At 39.0% G+C, this 24709-nt stretch overlaps 1 protein-coding gene across 1 annotated transcript in view; it reads left to right on the forward strand.

Annotated features, from left to right (window-relative positions):
* The first annotated feature begins 12340 nt into the window (after positions 1-12340).
* Positions 12341-24709, forward strand: part of MIGA1 (mitoguardin 1) — a 91620-nt gene continuing 79251 nt past the window's right edge. The window contains exon 1 of the mRNA XM_019644041.1: positions 12341-12460. Within this exon, the coding sequence (XP_019499586.1) occupies positions 12341-12460 (120 nt within the window). The remainder of the gene's footprint in view (positions 12461-24709) is intronic.

The following is a 24709-nucleotide window of genomic DNA, read 5'->3' on the forward strand; positions in this document are numbered from 1 at the left end:
CCTTTCTTAAAATGTGTATACATTTTTTTTGCACACTCTGTATATCCCATGGTGTAGATAGACACCCAGCTGAATCACATTAACGCTGGAATAAAACTCTACAGATGCCATTTGTATTAAATATGATGTGAATTGTAGGCCCCGGAATTGTGTACCAGGCCAGGTAAGAGAGTAATGGAGTGTCAGAAGTGGTGGAGGCGGGGAGGGGGAATGAAGAGAGGAAGAAAAGGAAGAGAAGGAAAGAAGTATGGGTAGGACGGGAAGGAAGACAAATGAATGGTCATATCAAAACAAATACCTTCTCATTTTTGCAAGTGACTAATGGCAAGTAAAAATAGCAATACACAAAACATACATTTTGATGTTTGCCTACCTGAGACTGAATAATAAGCCTTTGCAAATGTTTCCTCAGTCAGATACACTTTTACCAGGTACCCCAAGCTCCTATCGCTCATTCACCTAGCTAACCCCTACCTAGATAGTTCCTAAAGGAGCATTCTTCACCCCATTCTCATTTTTGTTTCCTTTTGAAAATTTATTATAAATTTTAACCATTTTAAGATTTTTGTGTGTACTTAGTTTTCTGCCTATCTCCTCTGAACTGTAAGTTCAGTGAGAGCAGTTAACAATTCTGTCTTATTCACAGTATTCTCAGAGTCCAGCATTGAAGGACTCAAGCATTTGTTGTTTCTCAACTAGGATCGGTGAATATTTGCCCCATGGTGACTATTTGGCAATATCCCTGAGGAGGGCTGGAGGAAGAAAGATTTAGTCACATTCCTTTGCATTAACGTGTCAGGAGAATCCAAAATGTCTTTAGTGACACTGTTAAGAAACCCTGATGTAAATTAGGCTTTATAATTTGTTTTTGGTTATAAGTGACAGAAATCCAATTAAACTAATTGCTCCTAATTTGATGAACAAGCTGGATTTTGTATGGGACAAGAAGCAAACAATTTTATTCTTTCTCATTATGGTCTCTGGAAATCTCTGAGGATCCCTCCCTACTCCTAGGACAAAATCTTACTCAAAGCCTTTAGCTTTTCCAGTCACTCTCAAATGATTAAAAAGTCCACCAGTCATTTTCTAGCAATAAACACATGGCCTTTTTACCCTGGTATTAAAAACCCTGTCAAGTACTATGTCAAAAATCCCAGACTCATAGAGTTAAAAATTTGTCTGCCATTCCCTCTCCTCTCCTCTCCACTCTTCCCTACCCATTCCCCACCCCTGACCTTTTTCCACCTTCTCCCTTGCTGGCTTGTCATTTTGGGCTCCTCCACGGCTGGAGAAGACAGGGACAGAAAGATTTTTTCTTGACTGGAATAATTTTAGCCTGATTGTCAGTGCCCCTAGGTGTAGCTGAGGTCTGAACTGACCCTTTATCTCACCAAGTGCCTTTGTCGATACAGCATTGGGGAACCCTCTGCTACAGCCTCTTGGCTCAACAATGTGTCTTCTGGTGTATCTTATGACATATAACTCAGTGCTCTGGTTTCCAGAGTTCATCCCTAGGTTGGGATCATATTGCCCATGCAGGCATTTCTTTTTTTTTTTTTTTTTTTTTTTTAGCTGAGCCATCCTGCCACCTGTTGGCAGCTCAGCGGCTGCTCAGCTCGGGCTGGACTCGAACCGCTGTTGCTCAGAGCTCAAACTCTTGAGCGAGCGCTTAACCAACTGAGCCACTCGGCCGGCCCCAGGAATTTCTTTTTTTTTTTTTAAAGATTTTTATTGGGGAATTGGGGGGATGGGAACAGTGCTGGGGAGTTGGGGGAAGGGGAACAGACAAGTTGCTGTCGTTTTGTTCTTCAATCTAGTTGTGGAGGATGTTGCTTCACTGGCCCAAGTTGGCACCATCATTGCGCTCTTCTCTGGCAAGGCAGATCAGTCGCCGGCTTCTGGACGGCCGCTCACTGCAGCTGCTGGCTGCTCACGCTGGCTGCTGGCCACACACGGTAGCCCATGCCAATCCACTGCCACAGGGACTGCAGCCCACGCCGTGGCCGGCGACTCATGGCAGCCCAGCTCCAGATTGAGCTGTTGTTCAGCATCTCAGCTGCGGAGGGCAGTGTCACTGGCCCTCATATGTGGGATCCGAACCGGGGCCCTCTGGCATCCCAAGCGAGTTCTTAACCATCGCGCCACTCGGCCGGCCCCCAGGCATTTCTAATGAACAGTCTACCCCAGGATGACAAGTCCAGCTCTCTTACATGGGGTTTTCCCTTGCTCTACAAAAACCACCTGTATCTTGCACCGAAGTGTTCCCAGTCAGCCCTGAGTCCATCTTCTTCTTGTAGGCAGCCTTAGCCTCTTGACTTAGGACTTTTCAAATGTGAATCACTTACCAAGTCTCATCTCTCCAAGATGCCAGGAGACACACGTCATCTTTTCCAAATGGTTCTCTTAAAGCCCTTCAGACTTGACTTGAGATGAAGGGAGAACATCTACTTCTCCACCCCCGTGGTGGTACCTTGATTTGGATGTGGAGGTGTTTCGCACTGACTTTTGGGGCCTCTGCCAGAAACCTTATTTATGATCTGTTCACTCTTAGAATAAACGTTCAGGTTATTTTAGCTCAGGGTTTCTCAAAAATGACACCGCTGATGTGTTGGGCCAAATAATTATTTGTTGTGAGGTATGGTTCCTGTGCTTTGTAGGATGTTTAGCAGCTTCCATAGCCTTTATCTACTAGATGCCAGTAGCACCTCCTCCCAGTGGTGACAAACAAAAATGTCTCCATACATTAGCAAATGTCCCACTGGGAGCAAAATCACCCTCAGTTAATAGTCACTGCTCTAGCTTAGGCTGGTGCTTCCCAAATTTTTTTTCAGATTATCAGATCAGATCATTCAGAAAATGATAATACACTGAGATTAACAGACAAGAATGCTTACAATTCGAAGTTTTCAACAGGGATCACTATCTGAGCATACCTGTAAACCCACCACTGAAGCATATCAGAGAGCTGTGGCATACCAGTTGAGAGATTTTTAGGCAAAAAAGGGGATTTATTGGCTCATGGGCTTCAAGGGAGGATAGCTAGAACCAGAGACTCAAACATGACAGGACTCACTCATGATCTCTTCATCGTTCATTTCTTGAAATTGCCACCTTACAGCTTTCTCCAAGAGCAGAGTTCCTAGTTTAAAAAAAATCCCAATAATGCATTTTTTTCTTTACCTGGATTAAGTGCCTTCCCAGGAGCATTCAGCCAGAGAGTCAGAGTCATGAAAGAACAGAGACACTCCAATGACAATTATGTGGATGGATAGACTGGAAGTTTCCAAGAGAGAAAATATGGGCCAAGTCAACCCAATATCATAAAAAAACTGATACTGGTTTAAAGGCTGAGTAAAAAGACTTCTGATAGACCAGAAGAGGAAGGATTTTCTAGGCAGATGGAACAGCATAGGCAAAGGCACATCAGCAAGGGACAATATGCCAAATTTGCCCTTTTTTGGCATATTACTAGACCAGATATTAGGGGGTCAGTATTACTAGACCAGAGATTTGAGGGCAAGGGGTCAGGTTAGGGACAGACTAGACAGAGAAGAAAAATCATGAGTGATCTTGTCTGCTAAGTAAACTTTTCCCTCTAAAGATCCAAGAAGAACTTCAAGAAAGGAAGCAACATGATAAAATTTATGTATTATTGTACTTGAATAGTAATGAGTGGCATAGATTAAAGACAGATTATTACAGAATCCAGAAAAGAGAAAGTAAGGGCCTAGCAGTGGAGATGGCTATGAGCGTTACTTAGGAGAAAAAAATCAGTGGACTTTCTACTGACTACATGAGGGATGGGAACTAGAAAGTTTCCTTTGTACAGATCCTCTTCATTCTTACCTGGATTTTTTTGTTTTAAATAGTTTCCTAACATGTCTTTGTGACTCTAGTCTCAGTTTAGTCCAATGGCATTCCTCTGAACTCTTTCTAAACCACAAATTCAAGTTTGTAACTCTTCAGTAACTCCTTGTTGCCCCAGACTATTTGTTCCTTTTTCTCACCAAAGGCCTAGGATGAGACAAACAAGTTACCAAGCACGCAATATCTAAGATCTTGCACTTGCCTGAAACAGAGAACACCTCTTCAAATTGTATGTCCTAGGCACCTGCTTGCTAGTACCTCGTAGCCTTAGTGTGACCCAAATTTACTCCTCTTACCTCATCTTTTGTTACACCCAATCAAACACCCTGTCCTTAAGCTATTCTAATCTACACCCTATTCTCCTGAAAGCCAAAACATTTGCTTGTGTCTCTCCTATTTAGTGCTGCTTTCCCTAACCTTAACCCTAAGTTTAGAATGCCCTTTTGCCCTTTGCCCTTTCTCTTAAAAGTGAATTCCACTCATATCACAAGGGTCACCATATTGGAGAAGACTTCTTCAACTCTTCCAGGCCATGAGGGCCTTTCCTTGTCTTCTGTGGCATATTTTCTAGTGATATGATACTGCTGGCTATGAATTTAGACATTGCAATGTCGTTACAGTTGACACTTGGAAAATGCAGGGGCTAGGGGTGCCCACCGCAACACAGTTGAAAATCCATGTATAACTTATGATTTTCCCAAATCTTACTACAGTCATTCCTCAGTGTCAAGGGGGATTTGTTCCAGGACCCTTCCCCCGCAAATATCTGTAGGAATGGGGAATCCACAGATGCTCAAGCCCCATATGTAAAATGGCACAGAACAATGCATACAAATGGCTCTCCACATTCATGGATTCTCAACCATGGATTGAAAGTCCTGTTGGTTGAATCTGGAGATGCAAAACCTGTGGATGAGAATGGCCAACTGTATTGAAAAAAATCTATGTATATATGTTGTTCAAGGGTCAACTGTCTTATATATTGCAATAATTTGTTCACTTTTCCATCTCCTGAACCAAACTATAGGCAGGGATTTTTCTTACTCATCCCATTGTTTTCAGTATTCAGTACAGTACATGGGGCAATGTAGGAAATTGATCTATCTGCTATTGAAAACAATGAATAAATGTGAAAATATGAAAAAAATATAAGCTATATTTTCTAACTCGGGAGACAGTAATTTTCTTATACTTTTCAAAATATTCATCATTTAAATATATAGACAGCAGATGCAGGCAGCTCTTTTTGTTTTCTTAAGTTTAGAAATAGCACATGGTTTGTTATACTTTTAAAATGTTATTTCCAAATGTGCATGATAGGAACTCATGTTTCCACATGGTTTAATTTTATTGTTCTTTATGTTAAAGTAACTTTAGAATAAATTTATTTACTTAAGCTTTTACTTAAAAAAACTCCTGTATTGTCTACTATTTATTTTATATTTTGATGTAAATCTCTTCCAATAGAATGCATGCCTCTTATTGGAGCAGTACCGCATTTTGACAACTACTATGCAGTGCAGGGAGAGTGTGATCTAGATCATTCTCTGGCCTCAGATCTCTAGAGTTTTCCACTTTCATAATCTCTTTAAGACTTTATTTATTGATCTTGAAATGGCAATAATAATTTTTTGGGGGTAACAGTTTTATTGAGATATAATTCACAAATCACACATTTAAAGTCTACAATGCAATGGTTTTTAGCATATTCACAGATTTGCACAACATGCATCAAAATCGAAGTTTAGAGCATTTCACCACCCTGAAAAAAATCCCATACTCTTTAGCAGTCACCTCCATTTCCCCCACTTCATTGGTTACACAATTGCTTTCATGCTACAGTGGCATAGTTGACTCTTAAGGAGGGCACAGCTCACAGTGGCTCACACGGCATCGAACCGACAACCTTGGTGTTATAAGCACAAGGCTCTAACCAACTGAGCTAACTCATCAGCCCATTTCCCCCAACTTTTGTCCCTGTGGATTTCTCTATTCTGGACATTTTGTGGAAATAGAATCATATAACATGTAATCTTTTATGACTGGCTTTTTTACTTAGCTTGTTTTCATGCAGTTCACCCACGTTGTAGCATGTATTGGTACTTCATTCCTTTTTATGGACAAATAGATTTCCATATGTGGATATACCACATTTTATTGATCAGTTCATGAGTTGACAAACATTTGGGTTGCAGTTTTTAGCTATTACGAATAATGCTGCTATATACATTCATATAAAAGTTTTTATTTGAATGTATATTCTCATTTCTCTCGGGTATTAGCTAGGAGTGGAACTGGGTCATATGTTTAACTTTTGAGGATATGAATCTGCAATATTTGCATGTGTACAGAATAGATGTTTTAAATTATTGGGTTGTTGGAAAAGTCATGACGCAGTTTTGTAATGAAAAACATAGAAAAAATACGTCATGGCTTTTCCAACAACCCAGTAGCACCCAGAACCATACTCTGAGTTTCAGATGCCTTGATTGGCTTGGTTCTGACTTATAGAGAAGTCCTGTCAATCACTTTTGGGTGGGTGATAAGAACAAAGATATGATAGCCAGTATAAACCCTATGGCGTTGGGTAGATTTGAAAGAAGGCCTTGAATTATATCTGGAGACTCTGCCAGGTTTTAGCAGTTAATGGAAAAGGTAATTGGGTGTATGAATTACCTAAAAGAATTAATCTACTTAGGTGATGTAATTGTTTTTAACTCCTCAAACTGCAAGACTTTGGTCAGGCTTAATGTTATTTCTTGATAAGTGCTGTTTCTACCAATAATTCACGAAGTGCATTGGCCATATATTGTCTCAGCTGGTGTGAGCAGTGATTCTAAATCTCCTAAATAAAGTATCAAATATACCCATCAGTACAATTAAATCTGACTTTGGTGCCTTCTGCATATGGCCCACTCCTAAATGCTGGCTTTTTTGTGGGTTCCTCAATAACTGCTCCCCTTGCTGGGGACCTCTCTGTGTTTTATTTCCTAACACTGGAGAAAAAATATCTGTGGCTAACCACCTAGATGGTCCACTTAGCTTCTGTTTTGAAAATACAACCTTTTAAGATAATTCAAACCTGGCTACCTTCTGTGGCATTTTTATGGCCCACAGGAAAACTTTTCTTGCAAAATTGCAAGTACAGGCCATTTCCACTGCAACCCTCTGTCTCGGCTCTGCCATCAAAAGCCTCTTTGGATAGCCTACTGCCTTTAGACTTTTCTAGGTGACATAAAATACAGGGCACAGAGATCAAGTTGTCTGAGCTTCTTAAAGCTCCTTCACTAGACTTGAGGTATGGGTAGGATGGGATAAGTTCTCTCTTCTCCCCACTCTTGGGGAAGTGGAAAGAAAATGAACAGTACTCTAGAAAACTGCCTCCTAGGCATTTTCATTCTCCAGTTTTGGATCAATGCTGCCATTTCATTCTCTGGAAATATGTGAGGACTGAGGATTGCTAAATGGGCTTCACATTCTCCTAACGTATCCTGAGTGGATGGTCTAGCACCCTTTTTTTAGAATGCTTAAGTCACTTAGCACCTATTTTTCTCAGCTTTGGAGCTTCTGCCAAAAGACACGAAAAAGTCTCACTTAAAATACCATATACCTTAAAAAATTTGCCAGGATTTTTCTAAGTTCTTAACGATTTTTGGTATCATGGACCTCTTTGACATTCTGGTAAAGCCTATGGACCCCTTTCTCAAAGTAATGTTTCCATGTGCATAAAACAAAATACATAAGATTATAAAGGAAACCAATTACATGGAAATAGAGTTTTATCTTCTGGTTCTATGGAGTAACCCAAGTTAAAAACTTACATAAGAATCTTAGTACTTTATAATTATTATTATATTTATCTTCTCAATACCCCAATGAGGAAACTGAGGCATAATGAGGGTAACTGCCTTGCCTAAGACCACACACTCGGTAAGTGGCAGTGAAACATTTCAAACTCTAGCAGTTTGACTTCACAGCATTGTTTTGACACTATGCATATAGGATCCCCCAAATTCATTTTAGGTTGAGGTAACAACTAACTCAGTATCGGGAAAGTAGAAACAACAAGTATTACTGCATGAACTGGTTTGCTGAGCATTACATGATAGCTTTGGTAATCTAAGGGAAGGGACAAACATTTAGAATTAATCCAAGCCCATTTTTTCCCCCTGGGCCAGGGTAGGAGAAGACTTCAAGTCCAAATGTGAGGCTGTGTCCACTTCCCGCTGCATCTATCCATGTCTTATGGTTTAAGCCACTATTTGTTCAGTTTTCTTTTGCTTGTAGCTAACAGCATTCTAACTTATATACCAAATCATGACTAAGATTGAATATTCTGGCAACCCAGGAGATGAGAGGCTTGAAGCAAATTACATTGATTTAAGAAAATAAATAAAATATGGCATTTCTTATTCTCCTGTTAAAGAGTAAAATTCATACCCAGTGTGTGATAATATCTATTTCATAATGTTTATTGTGGAATTAACGAAGATAATGTTCTTAGGAAAGTTGCTTTAAGTGGTAGTCATTATTAGTACTCTTCCCATTAGGCTGAATATTTGGAAGTTGTGGGAAATAGGAAGGAAGCAGCAGAGAAGAGATAGAAGGATAAACTAAAATAGTCTTACAAATTCCAGGTTCTTCAAGTGTCACGGGAGCCATTTACTTTATAAATGTAAAATATTTCCACATAGAACTTGGCCTGTGCATTTTTAGTTATTATTCATCTAGTAATGTCACACATTGGTATTGTCATTCTCCCTATTTTCCATTTTGACTAAATGGGAATTTTGAAAACTAACAGAAAGAATTGCTCATTCTTGTTCCTTAGCTAGCAATAGTAACATTTGCTCTCATGTTTTAACTATCCTTATAAAATTATTTTGGCCTTTCACCACATGAAATTTTAAAATCTGCAATTCTGATGGCATGTTTTGGCCCAGGACTGCACATGGAAACAGCATCTTGTTTGTTGTCCACTCCCACACTAGTTTACTATATGTTAGACAGAACCTCAGAGCAATGAACACCCTGCCCACCCCCTCCTTATTGGCCGGTTTCATATATTATTTGGGAGCCTAATTAAGTGGGACACTAAAAAAGGAAAAGCTAAAGAGGAATTGAAATCAGTAACTTCACCATCAGTACAGGGTTGGAATGCCTCTTAATATTCATTTGTTTAGGAGCTAAGGATCTATAGTAGAAATTCTTCATCTGGGATCTATGAATTGGTTTTGGGCATCTGGATTTGTATGCATATTTTTTTCTTTTAATAATGTATGAGCGTGTCTATGGGCATTTTTCTGGGGGAAAGTCCCCATCGTTTTCACCAGATTCTCAGAATGGTCTTAGATCCCTCAAATGGTTACATACTACGATACTAGCTCTTGACAGCATTGTAAAAGGATCCAATTCTTCTAATCCAGTTTCTCCATCCATTTGGCAAGGGGGTGGTGCGGAGGGAGAGCCTCTACCCTAAACAAAAATGGCAGGAGCTGCTTCACATGTAGAGAGGCTAGAAGGCCCCCCTCCACTTTCTCTCCACCTTCCCACTCCTGACCCCGGAAGGACTCCGCCTTCTCTGCCAGGCTGCTGCTGCTCAGCGCCCGGCTGCGACAGAGAAGCAGCTGTGGGCCGGCTGCACCTGGCCTGGAGCACCAGGTACACGGGTGGAGGGGTCGGGCATGGGGCGGGCAGGGTCGCAAGGCCCGCGGGCCAGAGGCGGCGGGCGGAGTGGGGTGGGGACGGATCCGAGCGCCGCCTCAGCCCTCTGGACTCCGAGTGCGGGGTGGAGGAACCGAAAGCCGGAGGACGCCGGAGGGAAGCCCGCTGGAGCAGAGTGGGCTCGTGTCTCACCCGAGTGAGGGTCTGGACGGCCATGCCGAGAGGGAGCCCCTTTTCTGGTCTTCTCGATAAAGGAAAAGGGAGACCGCAGAGGAGAGTGCGGTGGGCGGTGGGGCAGGTGGTGCGGTCCAAGTTTCTGCTTGAATGCCAGTGGTTCAAGCAGGGAGGGGTTTTTGCACGGGGGAGACTACACTTTGAAGATGCTTTGGCATCAGGATTGTCGCGTCGGAGCCCTTCTATTAATAAAGTTGTTCAACATTTGTTTCATGGAGGGATGACTCTTAAAAGATTTTGCACTTGCACAGACCTTTATTATTATGTTTATTTTATCGTTATCGCAACTAAGCATTTTTGCTGTGTATCATCTCAGAATTCGGTTGTACAGATTTCTGCTTCACGTCAAATTTTGGGGGGGTATTTCAGACTTTCATTCTTGCTTGGATTATAAATCCAATTTGTAGAATAGAATTTTAGGGTGTTTAAGAAGCAAACTCTATGACACATTTTTAACTCTCCAGTGGTTAGAATGGAGAGGAGAGTAATATTACATAGTACAATACTTTTGGTGATGTTTTAGATCCCCCTGTACAAATGTGAATAATCATGAAACTTCTTTCATGTTTATTTTAATTAAATCTTATGAAAACAACTGAAATGATTGGTTTTTAAAGTTACTTTAAATTAATTAATGATTGAGTTTGAAATCACTTCTTCAGTAATTTTAAGTGAAAGATGATGAGGTAGTTAACTGTGCAAAACCAGAGATTTGCCAGAATTCTTTTAAGAAAACCCCTGCAGCAAATTGAAGTGTTTGCTTTATTTTCTTTCTCCTCTGCTTAAAAATTTGGAGCCCTCTATTATGGGGAAAATCACTTTGGCTGAACTACTCTCAGTATGTTTTTTTTTTTTTTAATGCAGTAGCATAGATGGCTTGATAATCCACTATCTATTTTATTACTAAAAACATTTCTCAAAAATAAGTCAGTTTGGGGGTTGGAGTGTGGGTAAATAAATGAGCTTTTATTTTCTGAGTATAGCATTTTTAAAAAGTAATACAAGTAGGCACTTTTTGAAAAAATAAAATATTAGAGAAGGACTTACAGTGAAAAGCAGTGGTTTTCCTCCCAACACCCCGAGTCTCATTCCCCAAAGAACCATTTTTTCACTTGTTTAACTGTTTCCTCATGATTTCCTTTGTATTTCTTGATAATGTTTATATCAGATTTTTGGTTGGGATAAATGTATTGTACTTCAATTAGAACTAGTTATACTGAGTCTAAACATTGTAATTAGAATATGGGTGAGGGGAAATTAAGTTTACCCTGTGTCACTAATAGGGAATAAGGTGTTAGTAGTAGCATTAACCCACCTTAAGAATATTACTGTGTTTGATTTGAAAGAAAAATATTTACAGTGGTTTTAATACTGGACTGAAAAAATAGGGTGGTATTCGCAGAAGGGAGTAGTCTACTGGAGTCTAGCAAAAGAAAGCAGAGCGATATATGCAGAAATATAAAGGACTTAAAGAAAGTATAGCAAATAAGCTTTTATAGAGGGATTATAGATAATTTTTATTTTCTCTTTTATAATGTTCATATAGCATTATACAAGGAAAAGAAATACTAAATCGGGTAGGCATAAACATGCTGGAGAAGCCTACTCTTTGGCGCACCAGAGACAATTCTCAGGCTTTCATCTAGTCAGGATCCATTAATTTTGTGCTTACTAGGCAGCCTTTTTTACTTATTATTAATTCAGCTCTCTACAGTCTTTTATTTCACAGAGGATATGTTTTGATAGCGTAAGTATTCTTTCATTAGATAGTACATTTCCTTATTGTAAATGAATAAATTTGTAAACTAATTTATGCATCAATACTATGTGAATTTGTTCACTATGTGTCAGCCAGGTATACTGATAAGATTGGGTTTCTGGCTCTACAACGCATAGACCGAGACCCGGAACCACTGTGCTTCTTTCAAGGTCTGCTACCTTCAAGGGTCTCTGAGTGACAGCATCATCAGTAGACATCTAACTTTTCTTTCTTTGATTTCAACAGAAATGGGCATTAAAACAATATCAAAATTTTGTAACATGTATGTGGCAGTTCTCTGAAGATCTTTAAAATGAGACAGTACGAGAATAAATGCATGAGTTCGGAAGTTCAGTGAACTCTGAGGTTCCTTTCTAGCTCCAGGAGTCATGGTTTCAATCACATTCCTTTCAGTACCACAGCCTCCCTCCCGCCCCCACCTTACCCACCCTCACTGTTATTTGAAGGAAATAAGTGGGAAGAAATAGATTTTAAATTATTCTCTAAAAGCTGAAACATTTAACTGGAAAAGAGAGAACCTAGAACCCGTAGTTTTCTAAGGAAAATTTACTACCTGAACTCAAAGTTTAAATCTAACTCATTTTCTTTTGGGCTGCTTTGGTGATTAATAAATAAATATTTATGTGTAGCTCAAGTAAATTTGGCTCAGAATGGTACTTTCTTTGGGTAAGTGTAATATCATGAATAAATAATTGCAACAAAAAAAGCTGATAAGAGTTATATTTTTAATTTGTATCTTCCATTAATAGAGTAACCAGAAATCTTTGTGACTAACATATTTTTATGTTTCATTTAATGAAGATTAGAAGAGGAGTCATGTCAGAAGAAACAGTAAGCGAATCACCGTTTTCCCTGAAGACAGCAGCACTAAGAGTATTTGATCTTCCTCTGTCTTGGTACTATTCTCTCTCCCAGGTAAAAAAACAAAAAAATAAATGAAACTAACATGAAGTTGAATAAAAAATTTATAGTTCAGAGCATATTTTGTTTATAGTATTTAACTTTCAATTGAAGTTTTAAGTGGTTCAGGCAAAATGTTTATTAAAGTAATTTAAACCTTACTTGGTTTTTATTTTATTTTTTTTGTTATCATATTCATAACTCTTAAAAGGGGGTGGTGTTACTTTTAAAAAATCTTCCTACCTTAAGTGAGTTTACACAGTTCATTACAATTATTTTCTGTGAATTGTTATTTGAATCGACCTGTTCTCATTATTATAATCCTTTCATTTTAATTTTATTTTATTGTGGTAAAATATACATAACATAAAATTTACCATCTTAACCATTTTTAAATGTACAGTTCAGTAGTATTTGGTATACTAGATATGACAATTAAGTTTGAGAATTTGCCACTGCGTTTACATTGGCAGCTCTGTGTACAAACAGCTCGGTAAAATTTCATAACCTTGGTACATCAGTGCCTCCCAGCTGTGTCCGTATCGATGTGTGGTGGTGTCTTGCTGAGTGGCATTCCTTAGTGTTGTTGCATTTTTGTGTGCTGTTGCAAGAATGAGCTTGATTTAGAGCAATGAACAAATATTCAATTTTTTGTTAAACTTGGCAAGAGTGAAAGTGAAATCAGGGACATGTTAGTCCAAGTTAATGGGGATAGTGCTATGAAGAAAACAGCAATGTACAAATAGGTTAAACATTTTTCTCAGGGAGAGAATGTGTCACTGATGAAGAGAGGGCAGGGCTGCCAGTAACGAGCAGAACTGACAAAAACATTGCAAAAAGTTGTCCAGTTGTGCATTAAAAATGTCTGCTGACTGTGAGAAGCATAGCAGACCAAGTAAACATCGACAGAGAAACAGTTAGGAAAATCTTAACTGAAAATCTTGGCATGAGAAAGGTGTGTGCAAAAATGGTACTGAAGGAGCTCACCAAAGAACAAAAGCAAAGGAGAGTCGAAGTTTGCCAAGACCTTTTGGAGAGGCAAGACAATGTTTTGGCTGGGTTTTTACTGGTGATGAAACATGGGTGTTCCAATCCGACCCAGAAACAAAGTGTCAAAGTGCACAATGGAAGTCAGCCAATTCTTCATGACCAAGAAAGTCCTGTCAGTCCAAATCAAGAGTCAAAACGATGTTGCTAACCTTTTTGATATCGGAGGAATTATTCATTATGAATTTCTACCAACTAGACCAAGAGTTAACCAAGTTTACTATTTGGAAGTGCTGAAAAGGCTGTGTGAAAAAGTTAGACACCTGTACTTTTCGCCAACAATTCATGGCTCTTGCCTCACAACAATGTACCAGCTCACACAGCACTGTCTGTGAAGGAGTTTTGAGCCAATAAACAAATCACTGTATTGGAGCAGCCTCCCTACTCACCTGATCTGGCCCCCAATGGCTTCTTTCTTTACCCAAAGATAAAGGAAATATTGAAAGGAAGACATTTTGATGACATTCAGGACATTAAGGGCCAGCTGAGTGGCACGTTGGTTAAGAGCTGGCTTGGGACGCCAGAGGGCCCCGGTTTGGATCCCACGTATGAGGGCCAGTGACACTGCCCTCTACAGCTAAGATGCTGAACAACAGCTCGACCTGGAGCTGGGCTGCCATGAGTCGCCGGCGACGGCATAGGCTGCAGCCCCTGCTGCAGTGGGTTGCCATGGGCTACCGTGTGTAGCCAGCAGCCAGCATGAGCGGCCAGCAGCCGCCGTAAGCAGCCGTCCAGAAGCCGGCGACTGATCTGCCTCAGCCGGGAATAGCACAATGATGGTGCCAACTTGGGCCAGTGAAGCAACGTCCTCCATAACTAGCCTGAAGAACAAAAGGACAGCAACTTGTCTGTTCCCCTTCTCCCAATTCCCCAATAAAAAAAAATCTTAAAAAAAAAAAATAAATAAATAAATAAATAAAAGAGTTCCAGGTGCTGGCCAAGTGGCGCATTGGTTAAGAGCTGGCTTGGGATGCCAGCTCTGAGCAGCAGGGCCACGGTTCGGATCCCACATGAGGACCAGTGATGCTGCACCCTCTATAGCTAAGATGGTGAACAACAGCTTGACCTGATGCTGGGCTGCCGTGAGTTGCTGGTGACGGTGTAGGCTGCAGTGGGGCTGCAGTGGGCTACCGTGAGCCACTGAGCGGTGGTTTAATGGCCGGTGGACAACTGCCTCACCTGGGTAGAGCGCAATGATAATACGAACATGGGCCAGTGAAGCGACGTCCTCCACAACTAGACTGAAGAACAAAAGGACAACAACTTGTCTGTTCCCCTTTCCCGATTCCCCAATGCTGCTCCCCTCCCCCAATTCCCAAATAAAAATCTTTTAAAAAAAAGAAAACGAAAAAGAGTTCCAAAATTGCATTGAAGGGTGGACTAGGTGCTGGCGTCGGTGCATAGCTTCCCAAAGGGAATACTTTGAAGGTGACTGTAGTGATATTCTACAATAAGGTATTAATATGTACCACGTTCTCTAGGATGAATTGCGAACTTAATTGTCAGACCTCAAATACATACGTGGAGTAGTTTTACTTTATCTCATTCTCTATCCACTTCATATTTTATAGGGTTTCTTTATTCAAATATCAGCAAAAGCAATGATATAGTCTTATTTTCTCCACTTATAAAAGGTAGCATACTCCTTATGTTCTTGGTTTTTTTTTTTTTTGTACTTAAAATATTTCCTGGATATCTTTCCATATTATTATAATATATGTAGATATTCTCCCTTTTCTTTTTTTATTCTTGCAACTTTATAATGTTTCTATGCATGGGCATTTGGATCGTTTCTGATATTGTAGTGTTAGAAACAATGCTATAATGAATAAGCTTTATATATACTTCATTCACATGCAGGTATAGAATACATTTTTAGACTTTGGATTTCTCAGTCAAAAAGTATTTGTATTTGAATTTTGAGAGATATTACTAAATTGCCCTCCGTAGGGATAGTATTGTTTTTTACTTCCCAAATTTTGGCGTTTTTTGCAACTGATAGCTTAGAATGGTATTGTACCATAGTTTTAATTTTTATTTCTGTTATATGTTAGATTGAGCATATTTTCATAGATTTAAGAGCAATTTGTATTAAGTATGAACATTTGGAAGATTTTAGGGTATTTTTTGTTTTTAACATTGGTAAATTGCTTTCCAGATTAGCTATACCAACCCATAATCTCACCAGTAATATTTGACAATGCCTGTTTTTCACAGCCTAGAAATAAAAAAAACTTGATTAGCATTTTATATTTCTTTTATGAATTATGTTTGTATCCTTCGCTATGCTGATTCTACTATGCCACCTGCTTTTCAATCCTAAGAATAATTTTCTGAGGCCAAGACTATTCCAGGTTGTTCCATGGAATATTTAAAAAATAATATAAAGAAACATCGCAACTGAAATGCCCATTGATAGACAACTGGATTAAGAAACTATGGTACATTTACACAATGGAGCATTACTCAGCTATAAAGAAGGAAATTGTACCATTTGCAACGATATAGATGGACCTAGCAGACATTATGTTAAGTGAAATAAGTCAGTGAAAGACAAATACCATATGATCTCACTTATATGTGAAATCTAAAAAACTGAATAAATGAAAAACGTAAACAGAAATAGTCTCAGAGACACAGAGGAAAAACTGAGGGTTGCTATTTGGGAGGGGGTGGGAATGAAGGAGAAGGGAAGGGAGGAGACAATACAAATTGGTAACTACAATATGGCCTCAAGGATAGAAAAGACAGTCTGGGGAATATAATCAGTAATGTTGTAAATATTTTTTAGGGAGCCAGATGGACTCATGTCTTGTTAGGGAGACCACTTCATAGACTGTGTAGAGGCCTGACCACTGCACTGTATTTCTGAAGCTGATGTTAAATAATATTGTATGTCAACTATAATTATATATACATATAGTCACGGTATGTGGAGTAGAGTGTGGGAATGGAGTCAATGGAATTGTAATAGATAAGTATGATATTGGGGGTGGGAGGGCAGTGGATGGGAGGAGGGGGGGTTGTTACTTTGTGAGGGGTGAAAAGGATAACTATTGCATTGTTCTGTACACCTGAAACTAATAATAATAATAAAAAAAAATTGCAGGTAAACTTAAAGATACATCCTTTACTCTCAGCCATGGTACTTAGTATCCAAAACTCATTTCATGCTACGGATGCACTAAGCAAGCTACAGCCTATGGAACCAATCAAGGCTACCACCTCTTTTTGTAAGTAAAGTTTTAATGGTACACAGCCATGCTCATTTGTTAATGTATTATTATTATCTGTGACTGCTTTTGCATTACAACAACAGAGTTAAGTAGTTGCAGTCGAGACCTTATGTTCCGCAAACCTAAAATATTTACTACCTGGCCTTTACTGGAAAAATTTGTTGACCCCTGTAGTAAGAGAGCAAGCTATAGTTTGAATAGCATCCAAGGACCACAAAAGGACCTGGGAAAAGCTCAGAGTTCTTACTTGGACAGTTCTGCAGCATTAGAATTGGATTGACTTTTTATGAAAAAAGACATGAGATTTTTTTTGTTCATTAGTTCAGCCTCCAAAAATTGACATTCCATGTTGGATGTGATTCAGTTATATAATTAATTGCGTAGTGAGATATATCATCATTGTGACTGAAGCAATTTCAACACATGATACATAACATGCATGGATTTAAACACAACTTGTCTGATGCATTTTGATTCATGTTTTAACACTATGGAATTGTGTGATCTTTGGCAATTTCTTAACTTCTTTAAAGGCAATTTTTATCAACAAAAGGGCTGAAAAACATAAGTGTCTGGCATACAGTAAAGATGAATAAGCACCCCAATAAATGTTAACTCCTATTTTATTTCCCTGTGTCATTTGTTAAGGAATAATACATTTTCCAAGTATTTTTTTCTTTCATGTATGAATACATACTCTAAACAAAATACTTAAGTCCCTTGAGCTTTTGTGGTTTTCTTAAGGATTACTTTGGTGGGCCGGCCGAGTGGCTCTTTTGGTTAAGAGCTCTCTTAAGAGTGTGAGCTCTGAGCAACAGGGTTGCTGGTTCGATTCCTGGCTCTAGCTGAGCTGCCCCTGAGCTGCCAACAGGTGGCAGGATGGCTCAGCTAAAAAAAAAAAAAAAAAAGGATTACTTTGGTATATTACCATGTATCATGTTAATAAAAACCGATAATTGTTCAGTTGGAAATCACCACATGAAGGGGTAAATAGTTTAGTTGATTCTCCATATTCAGTGTTATGTGAGAAAGACTAGGAATTAACTAAGCATTTAAATATAAAAATCTACCTAAATGCAGTGTGGTATCCTGAATTGGTCCTGGAATAAAAAAGAACATTAGTGGGAAAAACTGGTGAAATCAGAATAAATACTGTAGTTTAGTTAATAAGATCGTAATACACTAAAATATTAAGAGCTCACTTTTCTTGAATGCCTGTTATTACTTTACACGTTATCTTCTTTAACAACAACCCTATGAGGAAGATGTTAATACTCCCTCTTTGTCCAAAGTTTACAGTTAGCACATGACATGTGGTATGTTCCAGTTATCAGATTTATTCAAAATATATTTATTAATCATTACTGTGTTTCAGTCAAGCTATATAGTATTGAGCAAGATCTAGACATAGTCCTTGTCCTTATTGAGCTTAGAACCTTAATAAGGCTCTTAGAGCCCTCCTATCCTGCCCCATCAAAAAAGAGGTGTGTGGTACTGTGTGTGTAAGTACTGTGCTAGAAGAGTAGATCAATTTAGTTCTAGTGAGAAGTTTATGCTGAGTAAAGTGAAGTAAGGTTATTGGAACAGGAGACTTGTATGTGACTAAATAGCTATTCTCGTTTCCAGAGAACATTCGATGAGGGGGGAAAACTTGACAAGAACATCAAACCGTGGCATCAGGTTATGGAGTGGGGAGGATTGTGAAATCTGAGCACAAGGAACAGTGTCTTATTCCTTTCTTTGTATTCTCAGTTTGTGGCCCATAAGTTGATGCTCAATTCATGTTGAATGAATAGGACACGCGTCTAGTTTTCCCTAGTCTGAAGGTAAGGAAATGGAATGTCATCACCTCAAAAAGCTCCTCTGAGCTTTGGGATTCTGAGATGCCATATTTCCAGTGTTCCAGGCTATGACATAGGAAGTAATTGACTTTCCTCAGGGAAAAAATAAAATAAAACAAAAACTGATAGGCAAGAGTTATATTAGAGGATTTCAAGCCTTATATTGTCTACATTACTTATGATAAACATCTTTCCCTGGGAAATTTACCTTATTTTTGTCATGGAAAAGGTTTCTTCTTTATGAGATTAGTACTATAAACTTTAATGGGTTTTTTATGTAAAAATAACACATAACATATAAGTAGAACCTAGATTTTAATAAAAGTGAATTGATTTATATTGTATTTGAATTCATATTAGTAAAGCACATTATATGTCTGACAGAGTAGTTTTAATTTTGTATTTATGTTTCCTAATAGTTCTCTAACTTCAGTCCCCTAGGATATAGTAAACTAACAATTTAAGAACACATGGTCCCTTAGCTGTGACTGGGCCTATGTTAATAGATTATTATTGTCTTTAGTGGAGGTCTTAATTTTGTTACCTTACATTTACTCATGAAGTAAATACTAATCTTTACATTTGATCTAAGATGACTTTTTTGTTGTTTTTTTTTTTTTAGCTGAGCCATCCTGCTACCTATTGGCAGCTCAGCGGCAGCTCAGCTCGGGCTGGGCATCGAACTGCTGTTTCTCAGAGCTCAAACTCTTGAGCGAGCTCTTAACCAACTGAGCCACTTGGCTGGCCCTTTAAGATGAGTATTTTTTATAATAAAGCTATGGCAGTTTATAAAATATAATGAAGAGTAAGGTGTTCCTAATAGTGCTATTTTTAGAATTTATTATTGGATCTTTAGCATCCAAATTCAAGGAACGTTTCCTCCCCCACCCCAATCTCATTTGGTTTCTATGAACACTGGAAATATGATTCCAGAAGGGAAAGCATAGAAATGGAAAGGAAAATCATAGAAATGGAAAGAAATAAAAATTTGGTAATGCCTGTAATAGAGACATTACTGAAGAGAATAATTCTTGTAGTTTGTGAAAAGAAAAACATCTGGGGTAGTATTGGAATGTTTCATTTTTCATGATAGTTTTAGAGGAATTTAAATGGACTTGAAAGAAAAGTAGAGTAAGGATAGTTTAAAATTTTTTGTTAGATCACAGTCACTGAGGCCAAATGCTAATGGAAAGTGGAAGTAAATCATTTTTGGTATACGAGAAAATGAGCAATTCTTTTGGATTTATGTATAGAATCAAGATGGTATTTTTTTTAAATCCAGCTTTATTGAGATATGATTGACACATTAAACTGTATATATTAAAGTATACAATATAAGTTTTGACATGTATATGTATACATCCATGAAATTCTTGCCACAATCAGGGTGATGAACGTAGCCACGATCTCCATACATTCTCATTCCCCTTTGGAATCTCTCTTTGCACCTTGCTTTTCAACTTCCCTTCCCCACATTTCCCCAGACAACTAGAGATTTGCTTTTTGTCACTACATATTAGTTTGCATTTTCTAGAGTTTTGTATAAATGGAATCATAAAGTGTGAACTTTCTTCTGTCTGGGCTTTTTTCACTCAGCCTAATTGTTTGGAGAAATATACATGTTGCATCAATAGTTAATTCTTTTTATAAGAGAATAGTATTCCATTGTATGGATATACCACAGTTTGTTCACCTGTTCACCTATTGATGGACATTTGGGTGGTTTCCTGCTGTTTTTTTTTTCCCTGTTGATATTTAATTATAAATAAAGCTGCTAAGAACATTCTTGTACAAGTCCTCGTATAGATGTACACGTATGCTTTCATTTCTCATGGGTCAATACTTAGGAGTGAAATGGCTGAATCATAAGGTAGGTATACGAGTATGTTTAATTTTTTAAGAAAATGCCAGATTTCTTCCAAAGTGGTTGTACCATTGGTATGACCAGTCTTTTCAATTTTAGTCATTCTTATATAGGTGTATAGTGGATCTCATTGTGGTTTTAATTTGCATTTCTCTAATGATCAGTAATGTTTAACATGCTTTCATGTCTATTTTTGTCATCCTTATATCTTCTTTGTTGTGTTCAGAGCTTTTGTATATTTTTAAATATTTTTTGTTTGTTTTCTTACTAAATTTTGAGAGTAAATTCCATATATATATATATATATATATATATATATATATATATATATGCTTTGCAACTGTTTTCTCCTCATCTGTGAATTGTCTTTTCATTCTCTTAACAGTGCCTTTTTTTTTTTTTTTTTAAAGATTTTATTGGGGAATTGGGGCAGGAGCATTGGGGAATCAGGGAAGGGGAACAGACAAGTTGTCCTTTTGTTCTTCAGTCTAGTTGTGGAGGACGTCGCTTCACTGGCTCATGTTGGTATTATCATTGCGCTCTTCCCGGATGAGGTGATCAGATCGGCTGCCGGCTACAGGACAGCTGCTCACTGTGGCTCTTGGCAGCTCACACTGGCTGCCAGCCACAACCTATGCCCTCATCGACAACTCACGGCAGCCCAACTCCAGGTTGAGCTGTTGTTCACCATCTTAGCTGTAGAGGGTGCAGCGTCACTGGCCCATTGGGATCCAAACCGGGGCCCTGCTGCTCAGAGCTGGCTTCCCAAGCCAACTCCTAACCAATGCGCCACTCGGCCAGCCCAACAGTGCCTTTTTAAGAGCAGAAGCTTTTAATTCTGAAGTCCAGTTGTCAACTTTTTAAAAATGGATTAGGCTTTTGGTGTCATCTCAGAAAAATATTTGCCTAACTAAAGATCCCAAAGATTTTCTTCTATGCTTTCTTCTGGAATTTGTATTGTTTTAAGTTTTATGTTTAGGGCTGTGATCCATGAGTTAATTATTGTATATGGTGTGAAGCATAGATTGAATTTCCATTTTATTGCATATGGATCACCAATATTTTTACATCACCAGTTGTTGAACACCCTTTCTCTATTAAATTGCCTTTATACCTTTGCCAAAAATTAGCCATCCGTATATGTGTACGTCTATTTCTGTACTCTCTCCTGTGCCATTGCTCTATTTGTCTCTATGCCAATATGACACCATCTTATTTATTGTAGCTTTATAATAAATATTGAAATTAGGTAATGTTAACTTTGTTTCCCTTTTTCAGAATTGTTTTGACTATTCTAGATCCTTGTCATATCCATATGAATTTTAGAATTAACTATCAGTATTTATCAAAAACAAAGCTTGCTAGGTTTGTCATTGGGATTGCATTGAATCTATAGATTAGTTTGGGGACAATTGACATCTTTTTTTTTTAAGATTTTATTGGGGAATTGGGGGAGGGGAACAGTGTTGGGAAATTGGGAGAGGGGAACAACCAAGTTGTTGCCCTTCAAATCTTAGTAGTGGAGGGTGCAGCTAGCTCAGCTCCAAGTCCAGTTGCCATCCTGCCACGGCAGCTTGTGGCCACTCAGCTCAAGGTGCCGGTTCAATCTTAGTTGCGGGTGGGCGTAGCCCACCATCCCATGCGGGGAGTTGAACCGGCCACCTTGTTAGGAGCATATGCTCTCACCAGCTGAGCCATCCTGCTACCTTTTGGCAGCTCAGTGGAAGCTTACCTCAGGCAAAGGTCAGGTGACCCTGTTGCTCAGAGCTTGTGCTCTTAACCAACTGAGCCACTAGGCCAGCCTGACAATTGACACCTTTATTGTGTCTTTCAACCCATAAATGTGTTACATTTTTCCATTTATTTAGGTTTTCTTTTCTCTCAGCATTATTTGCTAGCTTTCAGAATACATACCTTTCACATCTTTTGTCAGCTTTATCCTCAAGTATTTCATTCGTTATGATGCTATTGTAAATGGTATTTTTAAATTTTTAATTTGCAATTATTTGTTACTGTATATGTGACAAATGAAAATATGAAAACCAATTTTTGTATATCGATCTTGTATCCTACAACTTTATTAAACTCACTTATTCTAGTAGCTTTTTGTGAGTTTCATAGGATTTTTAAACATTTTTTTAAATGGTAATGTATAATTGTTTTTATTCTACTATTACATTATAGTTTGAAAGTTTATATTTAGTTTTTCATTTCTAAAAATAATTTTATTTTGGGAAATTTGAAGCATGTAGAAAATAGAATAGCGTAATGAACCCCCGTGTACCTGACATCCAGCCTCAATAGTTATCCACATGTAGTCTGTAATGTTTTGTAATGCTTTTGGTTTTTTTTTTTTTTTTTTTTTTTTTTAAAGATTTTTATTGGGGAATTGGGGGGATGGGAACAGTGCTGGGGAATTGGGGGAAGGGGAACAGACAAGTTGCTGTCGTTTTGTTCTTCAGTCTAGTTGTGGAGGACGTTGCTTCACTGGCCCAAGTTGGCACCATCATTGCGCTCTTCTCTGGCGAGGCAGATCAGTCGCCGGCTTCTGGACGGCCGCTCACTGAGGCTGCTGGCCGCTCACGCTGGCTGCTGGCTACATACGGTAGCCCATGGCAACCCACTGCCACAGGGACTGCAGCCTACGCCGTCGCCGGCGACTCACGGCAGCCCAGCTCCAGGTTGAGCTGTTGTTCAGCATCTTAGCTGTAGAGGGCAGTGTCACTGGCCCTCATATGTGGGATCCGAACCGGGGCCCTTTGGCATCCCAAGCGAGTTCTTAACCATCGCGCCACTCGGCCGGCCCAGTAATGCTTTTGGTTTTAATATTCATAGTAATGCTGGCCTCATAAAATGATTGGGAATTGTTCCCTCTTTCAATGACATTTATATTTCTTCATTAACTATTTGATAGAATTTAACCTATAGTTTTCTTTGGTAGAAGGTTTTAGCTACATAGTCAATGTCTTTAATAGATAGGTAATTATGTTAGCCTAGTTCTTCCTGAGTAAATTTTGATAGTTTCTATCTTTCAAGGAATTGATCCGTTTCATCTTAAGTTGTAGAATATTGGGGTATAGAGTTGTTCATAGTAATAACCCTTTTTTACCCTTTTCTTATCATTTCTGCGTTTGGTAATACATGTATGTGTCTTTTTCTGCTGTTCTTTTAAAAAATCAGACTCTGTAGAGGTTTCATTGATGAAAAAAAAACCCCAGCTGTTGATTTTATTGATTTATTTTTCCATTTCATTAATTTCTGTTTAGTTTTTATTATTTCCTATCTTCTGCTTGGTTTGGAAATTGGATTTGCTCTTTTTCTGGTTTAAGGCGAAAGCTCAGATTACAGATTTGATGCCTTTTTTTTTTTAAGATTTTTTTTATTGGGGAATTGGGGGAGGGGAACAGCGCTGAGGAATTGGGGAAGGGAAACGGACAAGTTGCTGTCCTTTTGTTGTTCAGTCTAGTTGTGGAGGATGTCACTTCACTGGCCCATGTTAGTATTGTGATTGTTGCACTCTTCTTGGCTGAGGAAGATTGGTCGCCGGCCTCTGGACGGCCACTCACAGCAGCTCACAGCAGCTCATACTGGCTGCCTGCTGCTTACGCTGGCTGCTGGCCACACACAGTAGCTTATGGCTGCCCACTGTGGCCCCGCTGCAGCCTAGGCCGTCGCCGGCGACTCATGGCAGCCCAGCTCCAGGTTGAGCTGTTGTTCACCATCTTAGCTGTAGAGGGCAGTGTCACTGGCCCTCATGTGGGATCCAAACGGGGGCCCTGCTGCTCAGAGCTGGCGTCCCAAGCCAGCTCTTAACCAACGCACCACTGGGCTGGCCCTGATGCCTTTCTTCTTAATGTAAGCATTTAATGGTATACATTTCTTTCTAAAGGTAAAGCTGCATGCCACAGTTTGAGGCTTTTGTTCCTTTGTGGTCATAGAGGAGAAGGGTACTGAAACAGTTTATGCCCCTCCACAGAAACTGCTGTTTCCCTTCCCCAGCTCTGCACCATTAGGGAGACTTCCTTAGGATTCTTGTAGTCTTTTCTGTGAGTGCTTGGTGGGATTCATGAAAATAAAACCTGCAAAATGTATGGATTACCCCTATATTTGCAGCACACCTCACCCCCGTTTCCCAGGGGGTGCTCCACCCTCTCTCACTCATGCACACTCAGTCTCCATCAGTTTACCAACCATAATAGCTGAATCCTTCTTACTGATGTCCTGCTGTGTCTTGTCTCTGCATGCCAGTGTGCATATCTTATCTCTCCCTGCAAAT

Source organism: Hipposideros armiger, unplaced genomic scaffold (genome assembly GCF_001890085.2).
Source record: "Hipposideros armiger isolate ML-2016 unplaced genomic scaffold, ASM189008v1 scaffold_84, whole genome shotgun sequence".
Taxonomy (NCBI): domain Eukaryota; kingdom Metazoa; phylum Chordata; class Mammalia; order Chiroptera; family Hipposideridae; genus Hipposideros; species Hipposideros armiger.